The sequence below is a fragment of the Corapipo altera genome, unplaced genomic scaffold (genome assembly GCF_003945725.1).
Source record: "Corapipo altera isolate COAL_440 unplaced genomic scaffold, ASM394572v1 62, whole genome shotgun sequence".
Lineage (NCBI taxonomy): Eukaryota > Metazoa > Chordata > Aves > Passeriformes > Pipridae > Corapipo > Corapipo altera.
In genome coordinates, this window is record NW_020884894.1 from 2,987,495 (window position 1) to 3,004,356 (window position 16,862).

The window sequence follows — 16,862 nt, forward strand, 5'->3', positions numbered from 1 at the left end:
GAAAGCCCAGTTTATTAAAGCTGCCTAAAGGAACAAAGTAAAAAACAACTAAATTGTTCAGTAATGGAAAAGAGAAACTTCTAATATATCACATCTTTCATATCTACTGCTAAAAACAACTAAAAAAAACCAACATTCTGAAGCAGTTTAAATCCATTTTTCAAAGCAATTTTATTTTTCTATTACTTTTTGCCTATGAATCCATACCCATGAGAAGATTCATAATTTATAGTGTTATACTATTAATTCAGTTATCTTGCAAAAGCACATAATACAGTGACCTGTGTAACTGTAATTTTATAAGGCAATTCAGTGAAAGTAGGACAGAATACACAAAGAAAAAAATCTTCTGGAAGTCACTTACTGCATAAAAAGTAGCAAATTTATGAGAAATATTCACTTAATAGATTTTCAAAGGCAAAATAAAGATTCTCTTAGATTTGTTAACTGCGTAACACATGCACAGTACACCATCCTTCCATGTTCACTTGCAGACTGTTAATCCCAGTATTGCACCAGGAAACACAGCTGAGTATTCACAAGCACACACACATATACACAAGTCAAAAGTTCCTAAAATAAAATTGTTCTAATTTACATACTTACCAGACAATCTGTGACCCTCTGTGGCCAACAGAGAAACAAAATAATGTTATCAAGAACAAAAAGAATATTCTTCTATTTCAGAGCATTCAAAGACTTCAACTTTAAGCAGAAAGAAGATTGAACAGAAAAAAGAGCATGAAAACGTCAAAGCACCACCATCTACGAATTATATTATTTTAGATGTTTGAAACTTTACTAACAGAAATATACTGAAACAGCCAGAGTAGACTGCTGATGAAATAAAAAGGTAAAATAAATTCATAGTTCGAGAAATTTGACCAAAAAAAATAGTTTTATTTCTTGGAAGTATTCCTTAAATTAAAGTTCTCTGATAAGTAGGAGAACTTGTTTAAATCAAAGTTTTCCACATATTCTTCATTAATTCCCCATAAGCACCTATATATAGTTTATGTTTTGCTTGGATGTCTACAGTATTCTCCTAGAGAAATCATGAGGTAAATTATGTTTCACTGCTATCACAACTTGATCAAAAGCAAGGAGCAGCAAACATGAAGTTGTTCCTTCCTTGTGGTTTGGAGTGAGCCCATAACAAAGTCCAAGCTATTTTTAAGACAGCTAAAAAAAGCCCATCTACAGTCTTCCCAAATCTATTTAACAGTTCATTTCAGCAAGACTAAAACATGCCATAGAAAGTTATTTCCAATTACATATTTAAAATAGGTTTTCAAACTGAAAAAAAAAAAAATGGCAAAAGCAAGACTGCAACACTCTAAACGTAAGAGAATGACATATGCAAATAGTACCCTGGAGGTCTCGGGTTGTGTGTAAGCATTCGGAAGAAACAGAATGAGCACATTAACTTTAAATACTGTTTTCCATAAATAAATCACTTCATTGTAACCATACAGTGTGGGTTTTATTGTAGGTAAATAAGTACCTATACTAGGAAGTAACAAAAAACCTATTTTGTTGATTTAGTATTTCCTCAGCTGTCTAGCAGTGTAACAACCCCATCCAACATTTAAATGGGGTATGTGGGAGTTCAGTTCTTCTTCCACAACAAATGGAGCGTGCCCATTATTTCCTTACACCACAAGTGGATTGCTGCAAGGCAGTACCTACTTCAAAATCAGGGAAAAACCTGATAGGAAATCAAAGTGTTGCTTCCTGCACTAATGTATTTCACATCTGCTAAGAGAACACTAAAAATCTTTATCCCAAGTCCAATTAAATCCCTGTCTGTCTTCAGATACTGACTAAATACCCTATATCCATATTCTGAATGAAAATTAATCCTCTTTTATTTCCTACCATTTAGAGTTTCCAGAGTAATATGATTTCACCAATCTTCAAGTTGAAGAATTACTAAAAAGGACAGAAACTTCCTTTCGAAGTATTAGGGACCAGGATGAAATATCAAACAGCCCAGCAGCTGATAACAAACACATCAAATACCAGTGCAGAACCAAAGTAATAAACAGACAAGGTATTTCTGACTTAGTTAAGACAGCAAAAGTATAAGAAAACCTTATCCAGTAGATGAAATTGAAATGTACAATTCCAGGGGGAAAAAATTACAGTTTCATTATCTCTTCTAAGTAGAATATAAAACTGAAGGAAGTTAAGGAAAGCTCTCCAAGGTAGGCTATTAGCAGGGTAAATACCTATGTATATACAGCCTCTGGAGGCTGAAAATATTATGTCATCCTGATGTTAAAGTATTTTCCCATCCACCTCATTTTTATTCCATTTATACTTGAGATTAGCATTAATTGTTCTTCAGGGAAGAGCTTTAAACTGTCTAGGTGTTTAGATTTAGAAGCTGTGGCCAACATGGCTTTTAAACAACCCTGCTCCCAAATTTGTACAGCTTTGAACACCCACACATTCTTGAAAATGGCAGTAATTGGGCATACTAAAGAAAATTAAACATAAGAATGGAATTCTGGACCAAGCCTATGGATAAAGCTATGTATATTTCAACAAGGAGGGTTTATTCAAATTTTTCATAGCACAGAATTAAAACAAACAAACACTGCCCTGAAGTTTAATCACAAACAAATGGAAGCAATGTGGCAAGAACATTATTTCCAATATTTCACATGCCAGAAGAATAAAAGAAAATGTTACTTTGCATCATTAAATCAGGACAGGCCAAAAGAAAAAAAGCTGAGAATACAAGATTTCTTTCTAGATTTGATGAGAAATAAACTGACCACAGCCTTTAATGTGACACTAGTTCTGGATGTAATCCAACACTTGAGACAGTAAAAAGTTCTGGATCTCTGATCACTGTAACCCTCATTACCCAACATTAGTATGGGCAATAAATCTTCACATTACAGAAGCCATTGGAACCAAAGAGGGTTTTATTTCTTCTCACAACAAAGTTTAAGAAATGGTATCACACAGGGATTTTTAATCACTACATACAGGAGAAACTATGATCTCACAGCTGACCCTGCTTTGAGCAAGAGGCTGGAGTAGATGACATCCTGACAACCCTTCCAAACTGAACTGTTCTACAATCCAATGAAAACAGGGTAAGGAAACACAAGGAGAAGGGCTTGGAGAGGAAGATGCAAAATGTATCAAAGAATTCTTCTACCTGAATAGACAGTAGGAGTAAGCACAAGGTACAAATTGCTACCTAGGTTGACTGATGATAACAATAGAGGTAAAAATGAGTAAAAGATTGTAATAGCATTTAAATAGCATTGAAGTGACAAAGCTTTTAAACTATCATTTATCCAAGAAAAATCATGTGTTAGACTGTGCATGTAATTCAATTAGTATTTCACAGAGTCAGAGAATATCCTGAGTTGGAGGGGACCCACAAGGATCACTGAAGTCCTGCTCCTGGCCCTGCACAGGACAACCCCAGCAATCCCACCCTGTCCTGAGAGCATTGTCCAAATGCTCCTTGAGCTCTGGCAGCCTTGGGGCCATGACCACTGCCCTGGGGAGCCTGGGTAGTGCCCGACCACCCTCTGGGGGAAGAACCTTTTCCTGAGATCCAACCAAACCTCCCCTGACACATTCCCATGGGTCCTGTCACTGGTCACCAGAGAGGAAAAAGAAAAAAAATATGCATCAATTTATTTTGTCCCTTCTCTATTTCCTAATCATCTGAAGTTATTTCTCTCTACAGTATATTATACTTAATGGAAATTACTGATTTCAGGATTTACAGTAACTAACAACACACAGAAGCTACTGAACACCAGAAGTAAAATACTGACCATTGTGCCAGTACACAGGAACTTCATATAACCAAAATGCAAAAGTCTACTACACAAGCCTTGTAAATGCTACAAGCAAGGCAGGAAACCATTCAAGATATTCAAGGTAGGCACTGCCATTTCTGAGAACTCAAAACAATAGCTCTTAAAACTACTAAAAATGTTTATTTTGCATCATAACAACAGAAACATCAAGTAGCAATACAATAATTAGGAAAGAGTAAGTATTTTTATTACAATGCCAACATTTGACACGTTCTTTGAGTTTAAGAGAGGAGAAACAGAAATGGCACAGGCAGGGCAGGGAAGTTCGAGTGATTCAGTGTGGCAAGAGGCAGCTGAAATCCCCTTTCCTGGTTACCCTCACTAGCACTTGAACTGCTTCTGTATTTCAACAAGGACTGCACAGGAGTCCTATACAGCCCTCCCATATCAACTAGTTTAACATATGGATACATCTGCACCCTGTCAAACTCCTTTCAAAATACAGAGTAATGGCCTTGACAACTGCCCTGTGATTGTAGTTTCTGTTGTACCTGAGGAGAAGCTGTGCCAGGGGGCTTTATTTTGCTTCCACTTAATTTCAAAAGTCAAGATTTGTAACATTTACTGACTTACTGGAAATACTATTGCTTAGCTCTAAACTAGTCACATTGGGTTTTTTTAGAACCCAATTCTAAACACCATTCTTAGGGCATCTTCCACATGACCATCATCTTAAAAGAGAAATTTCAGTTCAGAGATTATTACACACAGATACTGACAGGAACACAAAACAGGAAGATTTGATAGTAGATTTCAACCTAAGTAGATTCCACTTTTCAGAAATTTTCACTGAAAGACTTCAAATTTTTAAGTTCTACTAAAAATTTACAGTGCTAAATTGTACAGTGCTAAAAATCTGCTAGCATAGAACATTGCACGAAACACAAAACACACAATTATTTTTTGTTGAATTAAACAGACACAAACAAAAACAAAACACAGAACTGCACACTTACCAAAGTTTAAAAAAGCATGCGCAGAGAAGGCTCTGTCATCATCCAAATTGGCCATTTCAAAGTGGTGCAGCTAATCACAAACGTCTCAGGCTAAGCTACAGTAATTTTCAAAACTGTTTAGTAAATGTTAAAGGCAACCAGCATTAAATTAAGTGAAAGCAATGTTAGTGGAGTTATTAACATGACAGAGTGCACAGCACAAAGTTTCATTTCATCTTGTTTCCTTCTTCTACACTGACCTCTTGGTTTTATTATGCTTTTGCTTCCACAAAACTTATTTGAGTAAAAGGACACAGTCTACAAAAAGTCCATCTTTTGGATATTTCACATTAGGTTTGTTATTTAATAGGAAATTCACTACTAACATCAAGAGGTGATGAATAAAATCTATTTCAAGATTAAACAAAAATAATGATTTAACTGGTGCATACAAAAGTGTTAAGTAATAGTGAGCACAGAGAACTAAAGCTCTGCTTGTGCATAGTGCTGCTTTTATCCCATGTGAAATCTATACCAGGATGTTTCTTGCAGTCATATATATTACTTATGGCACTTAATATCTCAGTTATTTAAAGTAAAACATCTTCCACTTTGGAATGTACAAAAAGAAAACAGTGTTTGCAATTATGATTACAAGTTTTTCCCAATTTTTAAAGAAGTTTCCATTTTTTAAAGTAACTAAAATTTCACGGGGTTCAGACCGGTCAACTGCTGAATATCTTTATAATCTAGTCCTAATCAGAGGATCCTAATAATTTGTTGCTAACAAATGAAACAGTATTTTATTGTTCAAGGAAGAAAAATAAAAAATTCCCAATAAAATTTGGCTTTACTGGCAAAAACGTAATTCATAATTTAATATACATAAACATGAAGATACGGATTACCTCCTACAGGATTGGGTCTTAAATGATACACTGTTGTTGGCTATAAAACATGAGTCACTCGTGCAGTTCAGGTACTCCACCTTTACTATATCTTATCCAAGCATCATACTTGGAAAATAATAACGCCAAACAAAACAGTGCTGTTTGTGAGCTGGGACTCTCCAGCACAGGCCTCAGCCAAACCAGATGCTGGGGGAGTTTCAGTCATTTTCTGTGATTATCCCAACCATGACTCCTTCTGACAGGGCCAGAAAGGAAACAGAAGAGCTCTGAAGTTTACATAAATTTCAACATACTTATAAAGATACAGCAGTAAACTTGGAAAACAAGAACATGATTTTTAGTTTTAGATATGAATGTTACCTGAAAGATTATATATAAAATTTGATTTTTAAATCAACTCTATTATTAGAAAAACTTTTCAACTAAAATAAATTTTATTTCTTGACTAAGTTTCTTCAGTTATTATATAAAATTCTGTGAACAAATCTCTAGACAAATTTCTATGAACAGGGAAAGAAGGAACGACAATAATCTGTCACTGCACAGAAGACACTTTTTTATACATTTAACAACAAAGTCGCCGCAGCAGCAGTTAAGACTCAAGCATTTAAAACCACTCAAATGCTTCCTGCAGCCACAGGGCCTGAACCTGCAGGGGGAATCCCAAAGTTCGTGTGCTGCTGTGGGGCTCGGGATTCACACACTCCAGACATGCAGGTTCCAGACTTGATTTTGGAGAGCTCTATGGCTACATTTGTCAATCAGCTTTCAGATAACAGCACCCTGTTAATAATCATAATCGGCCACAATGTAACAATTCTTTTAGTGGACCGTCTTAATCACGGAACTTGCAAATCAATACTATACATACATTGAACTTTTAAAGCCAAATGAATCAGATCCGTCTTTAAACAATCCTTTAGAGACCTCATAAAGCCCCATTTTCTTTTCGCACTATCTGATCAGTCATTAACACAACAAAAGCAGCCAAACATGCAGGTAAGTAAATAACAATTGAGTTTTACAAGCATGTATGGTATATAAATAAACCCCCCAGGGTTCTTCTGGAAAACTGCTTCCATTAGAACAGTTAAAGCCCTACTAAGACTGTATTTTATTTCGAAAAAGTAATTTAAAAACCGATGTTTTTGAACTTTGGAAATTCAAGCCAACTCGGTAAACATTGCCCTTTCATTTAGGTCAGAATGGAGCTGCCACGTAGCCCAAGTTCAGAACAAGAAATCCTCAAGCCATAAAAAAGTTACCTTTATCCAAGGGAAAGCTGGCAAAAACTAGTACTTTTTTTTTTTCCTAAATACTTCATCTGTTCGACGGCTTTATACACCTGTAGTAATAAATACTCCCCCGAGCAGCTGCCCGTGCAGCCGTGGGGGTGAGTGACACCTGAGCAGAACCCGGGGCTGTGCCCCGCCAAGGACACGGGCTGCGGATCCCGGGAGCACCTGGGTGTTCCAGGTGCCCCTCTCGCAGCCGGGAGGGGCAAACAGCCCGGGACGGGCCGGGAAGGGCCGAGAGCGGGGGCAGGAGTGCGGGAGCAGGAGTGCGGGAGAGGGGTGGTGAGTGACGGGAGCGAGCGGGACCCGCGCAGCTCCTCCCGGGCGAGCCAAGAGGTCAGACCTGAGCGCTTGGAGCGGGCGCGCAGCTCCAGCATCTTCCAGCTCACATCGGCCATGTGAGAAGCCGCCGCCGCCGCCGCCATCCCGGCGAGGTCCCGGCGGTCGGTCCGGGACGGCCGAGCGGGATTTCCCTGGATCGCCCCTGGATCGCGCCGTAAAGCGGCTCGCGCAGGCTCCGCCGGCGCTGCCGCAAACCGCGGGCCGGCAGGGCCGGGCCCGCCCCCGCCGCCGTCAGAGCGCGGGCGGGGCGAGGCCGAGCGCGATGGTGGCCCGCGGGCCGTGCCCGCCGCTGGCCCCTCTGCTGGTCCCCGTGGTGGTCCCGGCGCTGGCCCTGCTGGCCCTGGCGGGGCCCGCCCGCGCCCTGCAGAATGTCACGGCCCAGCTCTTCGGGCCCGAGGCCCACGGAACGCTGGCGGCCTTCGGAGACTTCAACTCGGACAAGCAGACGGACCTGTTCGTGCTGCGCGGCGGTGAGTGCGCGGGGCCGGGAGCGCCCGCGGTCCCTGCCGGTGTCCGGGGTGCTCCTCGTCCCCTCCCGGGCAGCCCCGCGATGCCGCCGCCCTCCCGCCTCGGCCCCCTGGTAGCTCGGGGAGAGGCACCAGGTGCCTGTGTGCCCGCGGCGGTCTCGGTTCCTGGCGGGTGCGGAGAGGCTTTCCCGGTGGGAGCTGTCCCGCGAGGAGCAGGGAGATGGGCTCGGTGATCCCTGCGGTCCCGCGGGGTCTGTGGGTCACGGGTTGCTCGTTCTCTCCCACAGCACGGCCTGGGTGCCGAGGGCCGTCGCACCGGTGTTTGCTCGATGAAGCTGACGTTTGCTTTGCTCCTGACATAATTCCTGTGTGGAAAAAAAAGGTGTTTTCAAATTGCCCTAAAATATGGGTTCGTATAGGGCAAGACATACTTTTCTTTCAAGTTGAATTTATGGTTCTGAAATAATTTATATATTTTCTCCTCTAGCATGGTCACAAATTGGTTTTTCACTCCTACTTTCACAATATTTGGGGAAACACAGTTAAACATTTCGCAGATGCAAGGAGGATAAATTGCACGTTATCCTACCTTGAACATCATTTTAAAGTGATAGGGTAGAGAAATTTGTTCCACACAGCCACAAGTCACCTGCCATGAGTTTCTGTTTAGAGTTCACATACGATGAGACCCCGAATCAGAACTTATTTTTAGTGGTCACTGTTGTTTGCAGACATTAGTCTTGGATTATCTTACTTGCTTGAAGCAACAAGTTAAGATACTAAATTTATTCTCTGATTCACCTTTTTTATTCCTTCAATGTCAGAAATATTTCTCTAAGTAGCTTTGGTAAAGCATGAGTGACTTTCCCATCTAGTGGAGTTATTGAAGTGTGTGGCTCCCTGAAAATGCTCCACTGGCTCATCTACTGAAAAAAATATCCGTGATAGGAGATTTAATTTTTACTTTCTTATCTTTTAGATGGATGCATATAAAAATGTGAATAGTTATAAGTTTTAGAAATAAGATTCATGGTTTCTTTGTGTCTGCACAGCAACTCTTGCTAGATCACTTTCCTATGTGACACTTACTGTAAAAAACAGCCTGAAATAACCTACCCGAAAAAATTATTTTTCATAATTTAAGTCTTGACAAAAAGTAAATTGGAAAATTTACAGAATACCTTAAAAACAAAAGGTAATAGTTCTAAACAGTATGATTCTAAATAGTAGAATAAACGGCAGCCAGTTGTAAATAGTGTGAGGAAATGAGCGTTGGAGATAATACTGGACTTTGAGGAACAGGGATGTGGTAAAGCAGCCCAGTCCTAATAATTGTGACCCTTAATAAGGAAATAGGGATGATATCTCAAGCCTTTTTTCTGGATATATGTTACTGTTCTGACCTTGCATTACTTCAGTTGAAGGAGAGTAATGTTCCATATGCTAAGATACATAAATGAAAATCAGGTTGTACTCACAGCTTTGTAAGGGAGAGCAAACGTACTGAACATAAGAAGTAATCTAAATCCAGAAGTATCTCACTGCAAGACCAATTAAAATTACCAGCGGACACGGGTTTTAGTCATTTTTGAAACTAGAAATATAGAAATAAATGGAATTGTGCATATGCTTACCTGTTTTATAAGGCTATGCATGAAACAGGGATAAGTGGGGAAGCTCATGCCGTTCGCTTGTTCAACCTACCACATTCCAGTTATGTTTGATGCCTCTTCTGGTAGTACAGGGAATGAGTGATCACTCCCCTATTCACCTCCTGCATTTCTTTAGGGAATTTTGAAAACTTCTGCAGTATTCTCACAGAGATATTCAGCCTGAAGACCTCTAATCTCTGTAGCTGCTGTTTGTATTGAAACTGTTCTTGTTTTTCACACCCTCTAATGTACTTTTTTCCTTTCTTCTTGTCCTCTCATCTCAGAAAGAATACAGAACTGCAAACGGCATCTAGGATGTGTGCACCATGGGTTGATGTAGTGCTGTAGTGATTCTGTTTTCTGTTCAGCTAATAATTTCCAGTAGTTAGTTTGTTTTGACTCTTGATGAGCATTGTGCTGAAACTTTCATAAATCTATCTTTAATGACCACAAAATCTCATTTCTCACTGGTACAAATGACTTGGAACCTGGTATGTGTAAAAACACATTTGCTTCTCCATCGTCATCATTACTCCACCAAATAGATGATAAAAAGGCAGGTGAGAGTCTGTAGTGTGAAATGGGAGTTACAAGTTTTAGCAGCCAGCCCACAGGTTTATTATCCAAGGCTGAGCAGCCAGCAGGCTCCTGCACTTCGCTGTGTGCCAACTCCCTCCCTCAGCTGGGAGGGTAGTGCAGCTCGGGCATCATTAACTTGCCAGATGGGACTGTGCTGGTCCCCCCTGTCCTTTCTGAAAGGGTTTGTTTTCATTTACTCATTTGTTGATGTACTCTCCTTCTCCTAAATAGGTTTATGGCAGTTAACTTTTTTCTTTCATACTGAGGTAGCTTGTATTCTGCTATTTCGCAGCTGTGAACTTTACCAGAGAACGATGCTCTTGAAAAATGCTCTGGTAGCTCAAGTTCGGAGCCGTAGAATTATTTTTTATTGGCAACCCACTTCTTGCAGTTTGGGATGCTACAGGTGTGAAGAGAAGAAAGAAAAAATACAGTAGTTTTACTATGAACTATTGTTTTAGTTGCAGAAGTAAGGGCATTTGCAGTGTGGTTTACCGACTGAAAAATTTTATTTCATCATTCAGTTTAAAATTCTTCTTTTTCTTCCCCCAATTTCAATTATTTCTGCAACATAAAATATGGGCTTTTATTTAGATCTTCCAGAAATAATGAAATGATAATTGCTTGTATCATTGACTCTAAATGAGGAAATGCTGCAGGGAACCAAGTAACTTCTGAGTTTTACTGAAAATGCTTTTGGCAGCTGACTTGGGAAAGCTGTATCAGATCCTGCTACATCAGAGAAAGTATTAAAAGTAGCATTAAAGCTTTAATTATTTGTGTGGAGCTGGTGCCTATTACTTTTCCACATGTGATGTTTCTTAACTCATTACAGGAAGTTTTATTTTAAGCAATGTGATAGCAATAGCAGAGAGAAAGTTCTAACACTAAACCTTAAGAAGGGTTTTCATCACTAAGGAAGGTTCTTGATATTAACATTCCTTTGAGATGCAGTTGGCTTCATAGGTTGTGTTGAAGAAGTGCTCCTCTTGCTTCTTTTTGAATGAGGAGCAAGTATTGGTATGGGAACTCTTTCAAATTTGCTGCTGCTGTGAGGAATGGGTGTCTGTGGCATATTTGTTTACATGCTGGGTTTGTATATAAGCCATTTACAATCTTCCTCCATTATTCATCATCTCACTTGCTTCCACAGGAAATGAGTTGGTTATCTTTCTGGCTGACCAAAAGGAACCCTACTTCAAGCCTCGTGTTAAGTTACCAATGAAGTAAGTATTGATATTCAGTGCTGAGACAATGTAAATGGCTGTTTTTCTTGAAGGTGCACCTCTGCAGTCAGTGAGAGTGTTATAAAATTATCTGTGCTGCTGTTATCTCTTTGACTTGTTCAGCTTGCCCTTGGAGCTCGAATTCTTTGACCAGTTTCCTCATTAATTTCCTGATATATTTTTGTTTTGATTTCTTTGGACTTCATTGGTCAAATGACAGAGTTTGTGGAGGTGACTTTTGTCATTCATGTTCTTTACTAATAGATGTGACTTCCCACCCCCTTACGGAATCTTTATTCTTTGGGGCTTTTTGTCCTCAAATGAGTATTTAAAATACCCATATGTTGAAATATTTTTGTAGTTGAATTGGATTTTCAGGATTTTATTCCCTAGTAAAGCAAACTGTCATTTCGTATCATGTGTTAAGTCTTTGTGGCAGGTAGATCTTACATCTCAGTCCCAAGACATGTTTTCAGGGAAATTCATCTTTGCTGTAGCTACTAATGGAACCCAGCCAATATTATCTACTTTAGGAGAGATATGGAGAATGGTGTTCTGGTATTTCTGTGTAGAGATCTGTTCCTTTATTGAGTTTAAATGTGGCCTTTAAAAAAGCATCCATTTTTAATAAATGTAAAACAATCTGTTTATGTACATATATATGCATAATTTTAACATCCTGTAATGCTATAATGGTTATTGCTTATGAATCATGCTTATTAATAGTATTATGTTTAAATTGCTGTTAGAGATCAGCTTCATCTTCAGTAGTTCTACATATTTTTGTTATTCCCTCTTGCCTTGGAAGGAGCTAATTTGTTTAGTGATCTGTTTTTAATCTTTAACAGAGTGATCCATGGTTGTGTGTGTAAAGCAGAGCCTGAGTAGGTAACCAAATAAAAGAGAAAGAACAAACAAATGTAGGGAGTGGTGGTAAGACATGGCAGAACAGAGAAGGAAATGACAATGTCTTTTGAAAAGTCTTCTAATGTGTCTGACTCCTGCTGTTTAAACTGCTCCTGTTGCTTTATGGTCTTGCTCTTGGAATGCAACCAAAAGATCCTGCTCACTGAAATACAGTTTTGAGGACTGGTTCTACAGCAGATGAAGGGATTTAATGGAGTCTAGATAGTTTTAGCAAATGGGGTGGCTGAAGAAAGCCTGATAGCTGAAGTTTGGAGTTAAAAATATCTTCTTTAGACAAGGAGAACCTGCCAAACACCTGATTTAAAGATACTTTTGCAATAGATAAGGACTTTATAATAAGCCAGGTTGTTGAGGAATATTACTCTATTGGGCCAACTAATAATAATTGGGCAAGCCTGTGGATACACAAGTGCTTTCCATTTAATTTCTGTTTTAATTCCAGATCTCTTGGTGTTACCATAACCAGTGTAGTTCCTGGAGATTATGATGGAGATTCCCAAATGGATGTCCTCCTGACTACCCAGGCACAAAGTCATGGCAGAGATGAACTTTCAGTGTTTATTTTCTGGGGACACAACCAAACATTGGGTGAGTTGCTGAGACTGCTCATTAACAGGATTGTCAGACTTCTTAATAACTTGAAGTGTTGTCAGCAAGTTACAACTCATTTTACAATGTAGTGATTTTTACAGCTAAAACAGGGATTAGCAGCTATTCAACTTCACACCCTTGTATTATCTTGCTCTTAAACTGTATTCAATAATTGATGAAAGAGAACAAAGCTAAAATGCTTGCACTGTATCATGCAACAGACATAACCATAGCTTGGCAGTAACCTATTAATTGAAGAGCTTCTTCTCATGGCTTCCCTATTATGCATGTCAGCTTCACAAAGATGATCTCTAAAGATTTATCTTCAATTTGAAAGCACAGAGGACTTAGTGTAAACTCTAATGCATAAACTTTCAAAATAGCACACCTAAACCTACCAACTGTGATATAACACTTATTTCTGTTAAACCAAATCTTTGAAGACAGTGAGACAGTAAAGTAGGTGTTGGAAGAGAGGTTTGTAGAGTGTCTCTTGCTGGATGTTTTCAACAAATTTAGAATGAAGTTTTCAAGAGTCTCTTAGCAGTGTTCTAGGTATAGGTGATTCTGTCTTTGGGTAGAGTTATGGACTGTGTGAACTTGTGAGAGCTCTTCTGTCTTCTGTTGACTTTGCTAGGAAAGGGTTTTGGGAAGAGTTTAAGATTTGAACAAGGACAGATGAGCTAAAGAAGATACTCCTCAAGTCCACAAAAACTACTGAAGAATAAACACTTGCAAACAACTGTGTTATGAAATAGTTGCAGATGAGGCAAGTGATGGCTTTAGATACCTTTGCTTCTGACTTTAATCAGGGGTGAAACAAGGAACCCATGAAAGTGCAATGGATCAAATACTGAGAGAATAGTAGGTGTCTCTAGTACTTGAAAGAATATGAGTGACTTGGATTAATTTATGCTGTCTTGCTTCTGGAGAAAAAATATCTGGAGAGGAACAAATGAGCATTTGAGGCCTGGAAAAGGAGTCAGAGGTTAAAAATTGGGGCAATGGTTGGTATGTAGTGAGGCTACTGAGAAGGTATGTGGTCCCTCCTTGGGTAATAGAAGGGTGACAGACAGGTCAGTAAGAGAGTGCTGTTATATAAAATGTGGAAATTGTAAAGGGAAACATCGTGGAGAGAGGAGAGAAACAAGGATGATCTGGCAAGGAGTTTGGATTACAAGTAAAAGTGAAGCCTAAGGTGATCACCTGATTAGGTCTTAAAATCCTCACTTCCCATTTAGGCAGTCTAATGCTTATTTCAAATACTCAGTGTATATAATTAAGTGGTTTACCATGACAAAACATTAAACAGAAGTCTAACATACAGTGTCAATTTTTAGCCTGACTTCATCCCAGCTAATTCAGATTTCATGTGTCTGCATGCTTGCAGTCATACATAGAAATAGATTTCACTAAGATCTATTTAGAATGATTTGTTGAAGAGTTTAGTAAACAGAGAAGAAGCTTCAGTATTTCAACTGTAACTTTCCTGCAAAATTTCAAGAAGCCATTTAGTTGCTTATATTCAGTGGTTTCTGATTTTTTTTAAACCATAAAATTCATGGTTGTAAATTAATAGAATAATTATGTCTTAGTTGAAAATGCAAATGTCATAATATATTGGTAATTGAATCAATATTTTCTGTTTTCAGATCTTAACCATAAAACTATGTTAAATAAGACTTTTCATGATGAGCCTTTAGTAATGGAGTAAGTATGGCCTACTTTTTTTTTAAAAAACACATTTATAGTGGTGACTAAGAGCCACTTAAATATATTTTAATGCTAAAATTTGAAACAGATGCCCTTTATCTTTTAAGAACAGGGTGGTTTGTGTAATGTCAACTGATCCAACTAAAGATGAAGAACCATAACACTCATTTTTACAAATCCTATTAGATCATCCTGGCAATAGTAACTACATGAGCTTTTAATTTTTTTAATTTCAGTACTTCAATTTATGCAGAAAAAAGAGCCATTCATTTTCCAGTGAATTTTTTAAAGCAAAAACCTTACTGGCTTATCAGACTGAGCAAGTATGCCCTTCATACTGTACTTACCTCTGTGTGAAATGCTGAACAAAAGCAGGGGTGGGAAATAGAGTTTGAAAGCCAAAACCATTGAAAGATGTTTACTGCTCTGGCAGCTCACACAAAGCCAAAATTCAGAAAGGTCTGTACAGGTCTGTACAGCTGAGAGTTCTTCATTGCTTGGTGGGAAAATGCTGACCAAATACAGGTTAACTTAAGAACAGTTAATTTGAACTCCTGTAATGACTGAGGTGATTCTGAAATTGTTTTCCATTTTCAGCTTTAACGGAGACTTGATTCCTGATGTCTTTGGTGTCACCAGTGATTCAAACAAGCCACAGATCTTGATTGGCGGGTGAGCTCAGGGGTTGTTCGTTAGCATGGATTTTGGTAACTTGTTCATTGTGCATCAACTTCAGCTCTTGTTAAAGAGGTGTAAGACCCATGTTTAATGTGTATCTTCCAAGATTCAGTGACACTCTGCATCTGATCTTTAAGGTGTTATTTTATAGGGGAAGTAATTATTATACAGGAGAAGAAGACGTACCGTGAAAGCTGAGAAAACAAAACCCCTATTATTTGACATCAGAAACAGGAGAATTGTTTCTTGGGACAGTTACTGTCTAATTTGTTTAGTACACTCTGGTATTTACTATTACAGTCTGTATTATGGAATTTGTGTTGTACAAAATCTGCATTTACTCTAACAGATGAAGTGACAGGTTGATGATGCAAGAACAACTGGAACAGATCTTATAATGTAAGGGAAGGCAAAAGGAAAATATACAAGTGTTTGGAGTAAACTTAAAAAAATTTAGCTCTCATTTATCTGGGAGATTAATTGTAATGGGAAGATTAGATGACATAAAACACAGGAAGTGCAAGGTGGAAGGATATTAAGTTACATATTAAGGAAAATATCGGGGAAGAGATTTGTACAGTGACAGAAAGCCGAGCTGACTTTAAGTAGCAATACAAGTGTGTGTACAAGTGACATTCTCTGTGTCACACCCCTGTGTTAAACAGTACCTTGGGCCACTCATGGGCAAACAGAGGTGGACTGAAGTCTTGTGAGATGAGATTGCAGTAAAGGGGACTAAGTTTTACTATTAAAATTTCTGCTAACCCCAAAATGGGACTAGCTAGTAAATATTGGGATAAAAATGATAATGTCATGTTTAAGTGGTTAGTAAGGACTATGCAAAGGATTATTTTTGTTATGAAGGCTCAAGTCAAAGCATAACAAAAGGTTGGATCTCTACTGGCTCAGAACAACCAGTCTCTAAGCAAAACATTAAAATGGAAATATGGGTCTGTCCATCTTTTCCTGTGATTTTTGCCAGCCTGAGTTTGCCATACATTCCATCTTTGACTTCCATAAGGAAGAACTTCATTGACAGTGGTTTGGGCATTCTTTGAAAAAGAAAGAAGTTTCTCAGAAGAAGGATATTTGAATTAAAACTCTGATAGAGAGATTCTTCTCTCAGTTTTGAAAGTCTGTGCTCAAAATATAGCAGAAACTATTTTTAGGATGAAAGATATATTATAAATGTCAAAGACACAAGTCTTTTTACGTGGTTTTTTTTTTTTTAACTATTCTCTCTTGACTGATAATGAATGAATGGAAAAATTAGGAACAGAACTCATGTTTTTTTAGATGATTGGACCTTTAAATCAGTTGTTTGAAGAAATTTGCATCTGGTAACTTGTATTTTGCAGCTTTAAAATGGAACTATTAGGAATGTCCTTAATGGTATTCAGTAACATTAACAAAGAAACTTGCAACTCTGTGTGTTTGAGAAGAAATCCAGGTGTTGGTGTCACAGCTCTTTTAGCTTTGCATGCAATCAGTCCTTAAGTTTATTTTGAAAGAAAGAGTGTGTTAAGAAGTCTTTGGATTCCTATGTGGTTTTCTTCAGCTATTGTTTCAAAAGTGGAGAAATCAATGAAACCATTTCTCTCTCTATGGCAACAACATATCAGCTTTCTATCCTGCTTCCCCATGTCCCTTAAAAATATTTAAATAAGGCTTTCCTCACACACTCCATCAGTG

At 38.5% G+C, this 16,862-nt stretch overlaps 2 protein-coding genes across 5 annotated transcripts in view; one reads left to right on the plus strand and one right to left on the minus strand.

Moving 5' to 3' along the window:
* PHKB (phosphorylase kinase regulatory subunit beta) overlaps nt 1-7,519 on the minus strand; it is a 68,090-nt gene extending 60,571 nt beyond the window's left edge. Inside the window, exons 1-3 of one of the 4 annotated variants that reach the window (XM_027647021.1) lie at nt 7,339-7,456; nt 4,811-4,905; nt 607-624 (exon numbers count right to left, since the gene is read on the minus strand). In XM_027647021.1, the coding sequence (XP_027502822.1) occupies nt 607-624; nt 4,811-4,865 (73 nt within the window). In that variant the 5' untranslated portion in view covers nt 4,866-4,905; nt 7,339-7,456. Of the gene's footprint in view, nt 1-606; nt 625-4,810; nt 4,924-7,338 lie in introns of all 4 variants that reach the window. The other 3 variants (XM_027647023.1, XM_027647024.1, XM_027647026.1) reach the window with 3 other exon arrangements.
* A 53-nt stretch (nt 7,520-7,572) lies between these two features.
* Nucleotides 7,573-16,862, plus strand: part of ITFG1 (integrin alpha FG-GAP repeat containing 1) — a 72,733-nt gene continuing 63,443 nt past the window's right edge. Inside the window, exons 1-5 of the mRNA XM_027647027.1 lie at nt 7,573-7,807; nt 11,189-11,261; nt 12,631-12,776; nt 14,432-14,489; nt 15,090-15,164. Of these exons, the coding sequence (XP_027502828.1) occupies nt 7,600-7,807; nt 11,189-11,261; nt 12,631-12,776; nt 14,432-14,489; nt 15,090-15,164 (560 nt within the window). The 5' untranslated portion in view covers nt 7,573-7,599. The remainder of the gene's footprint in view (nt 7,808-11,188; nt 11,262-12,630; nt 12,777-14,431; nt 14,490-15,089; nt 15,165-16,862) is intronic.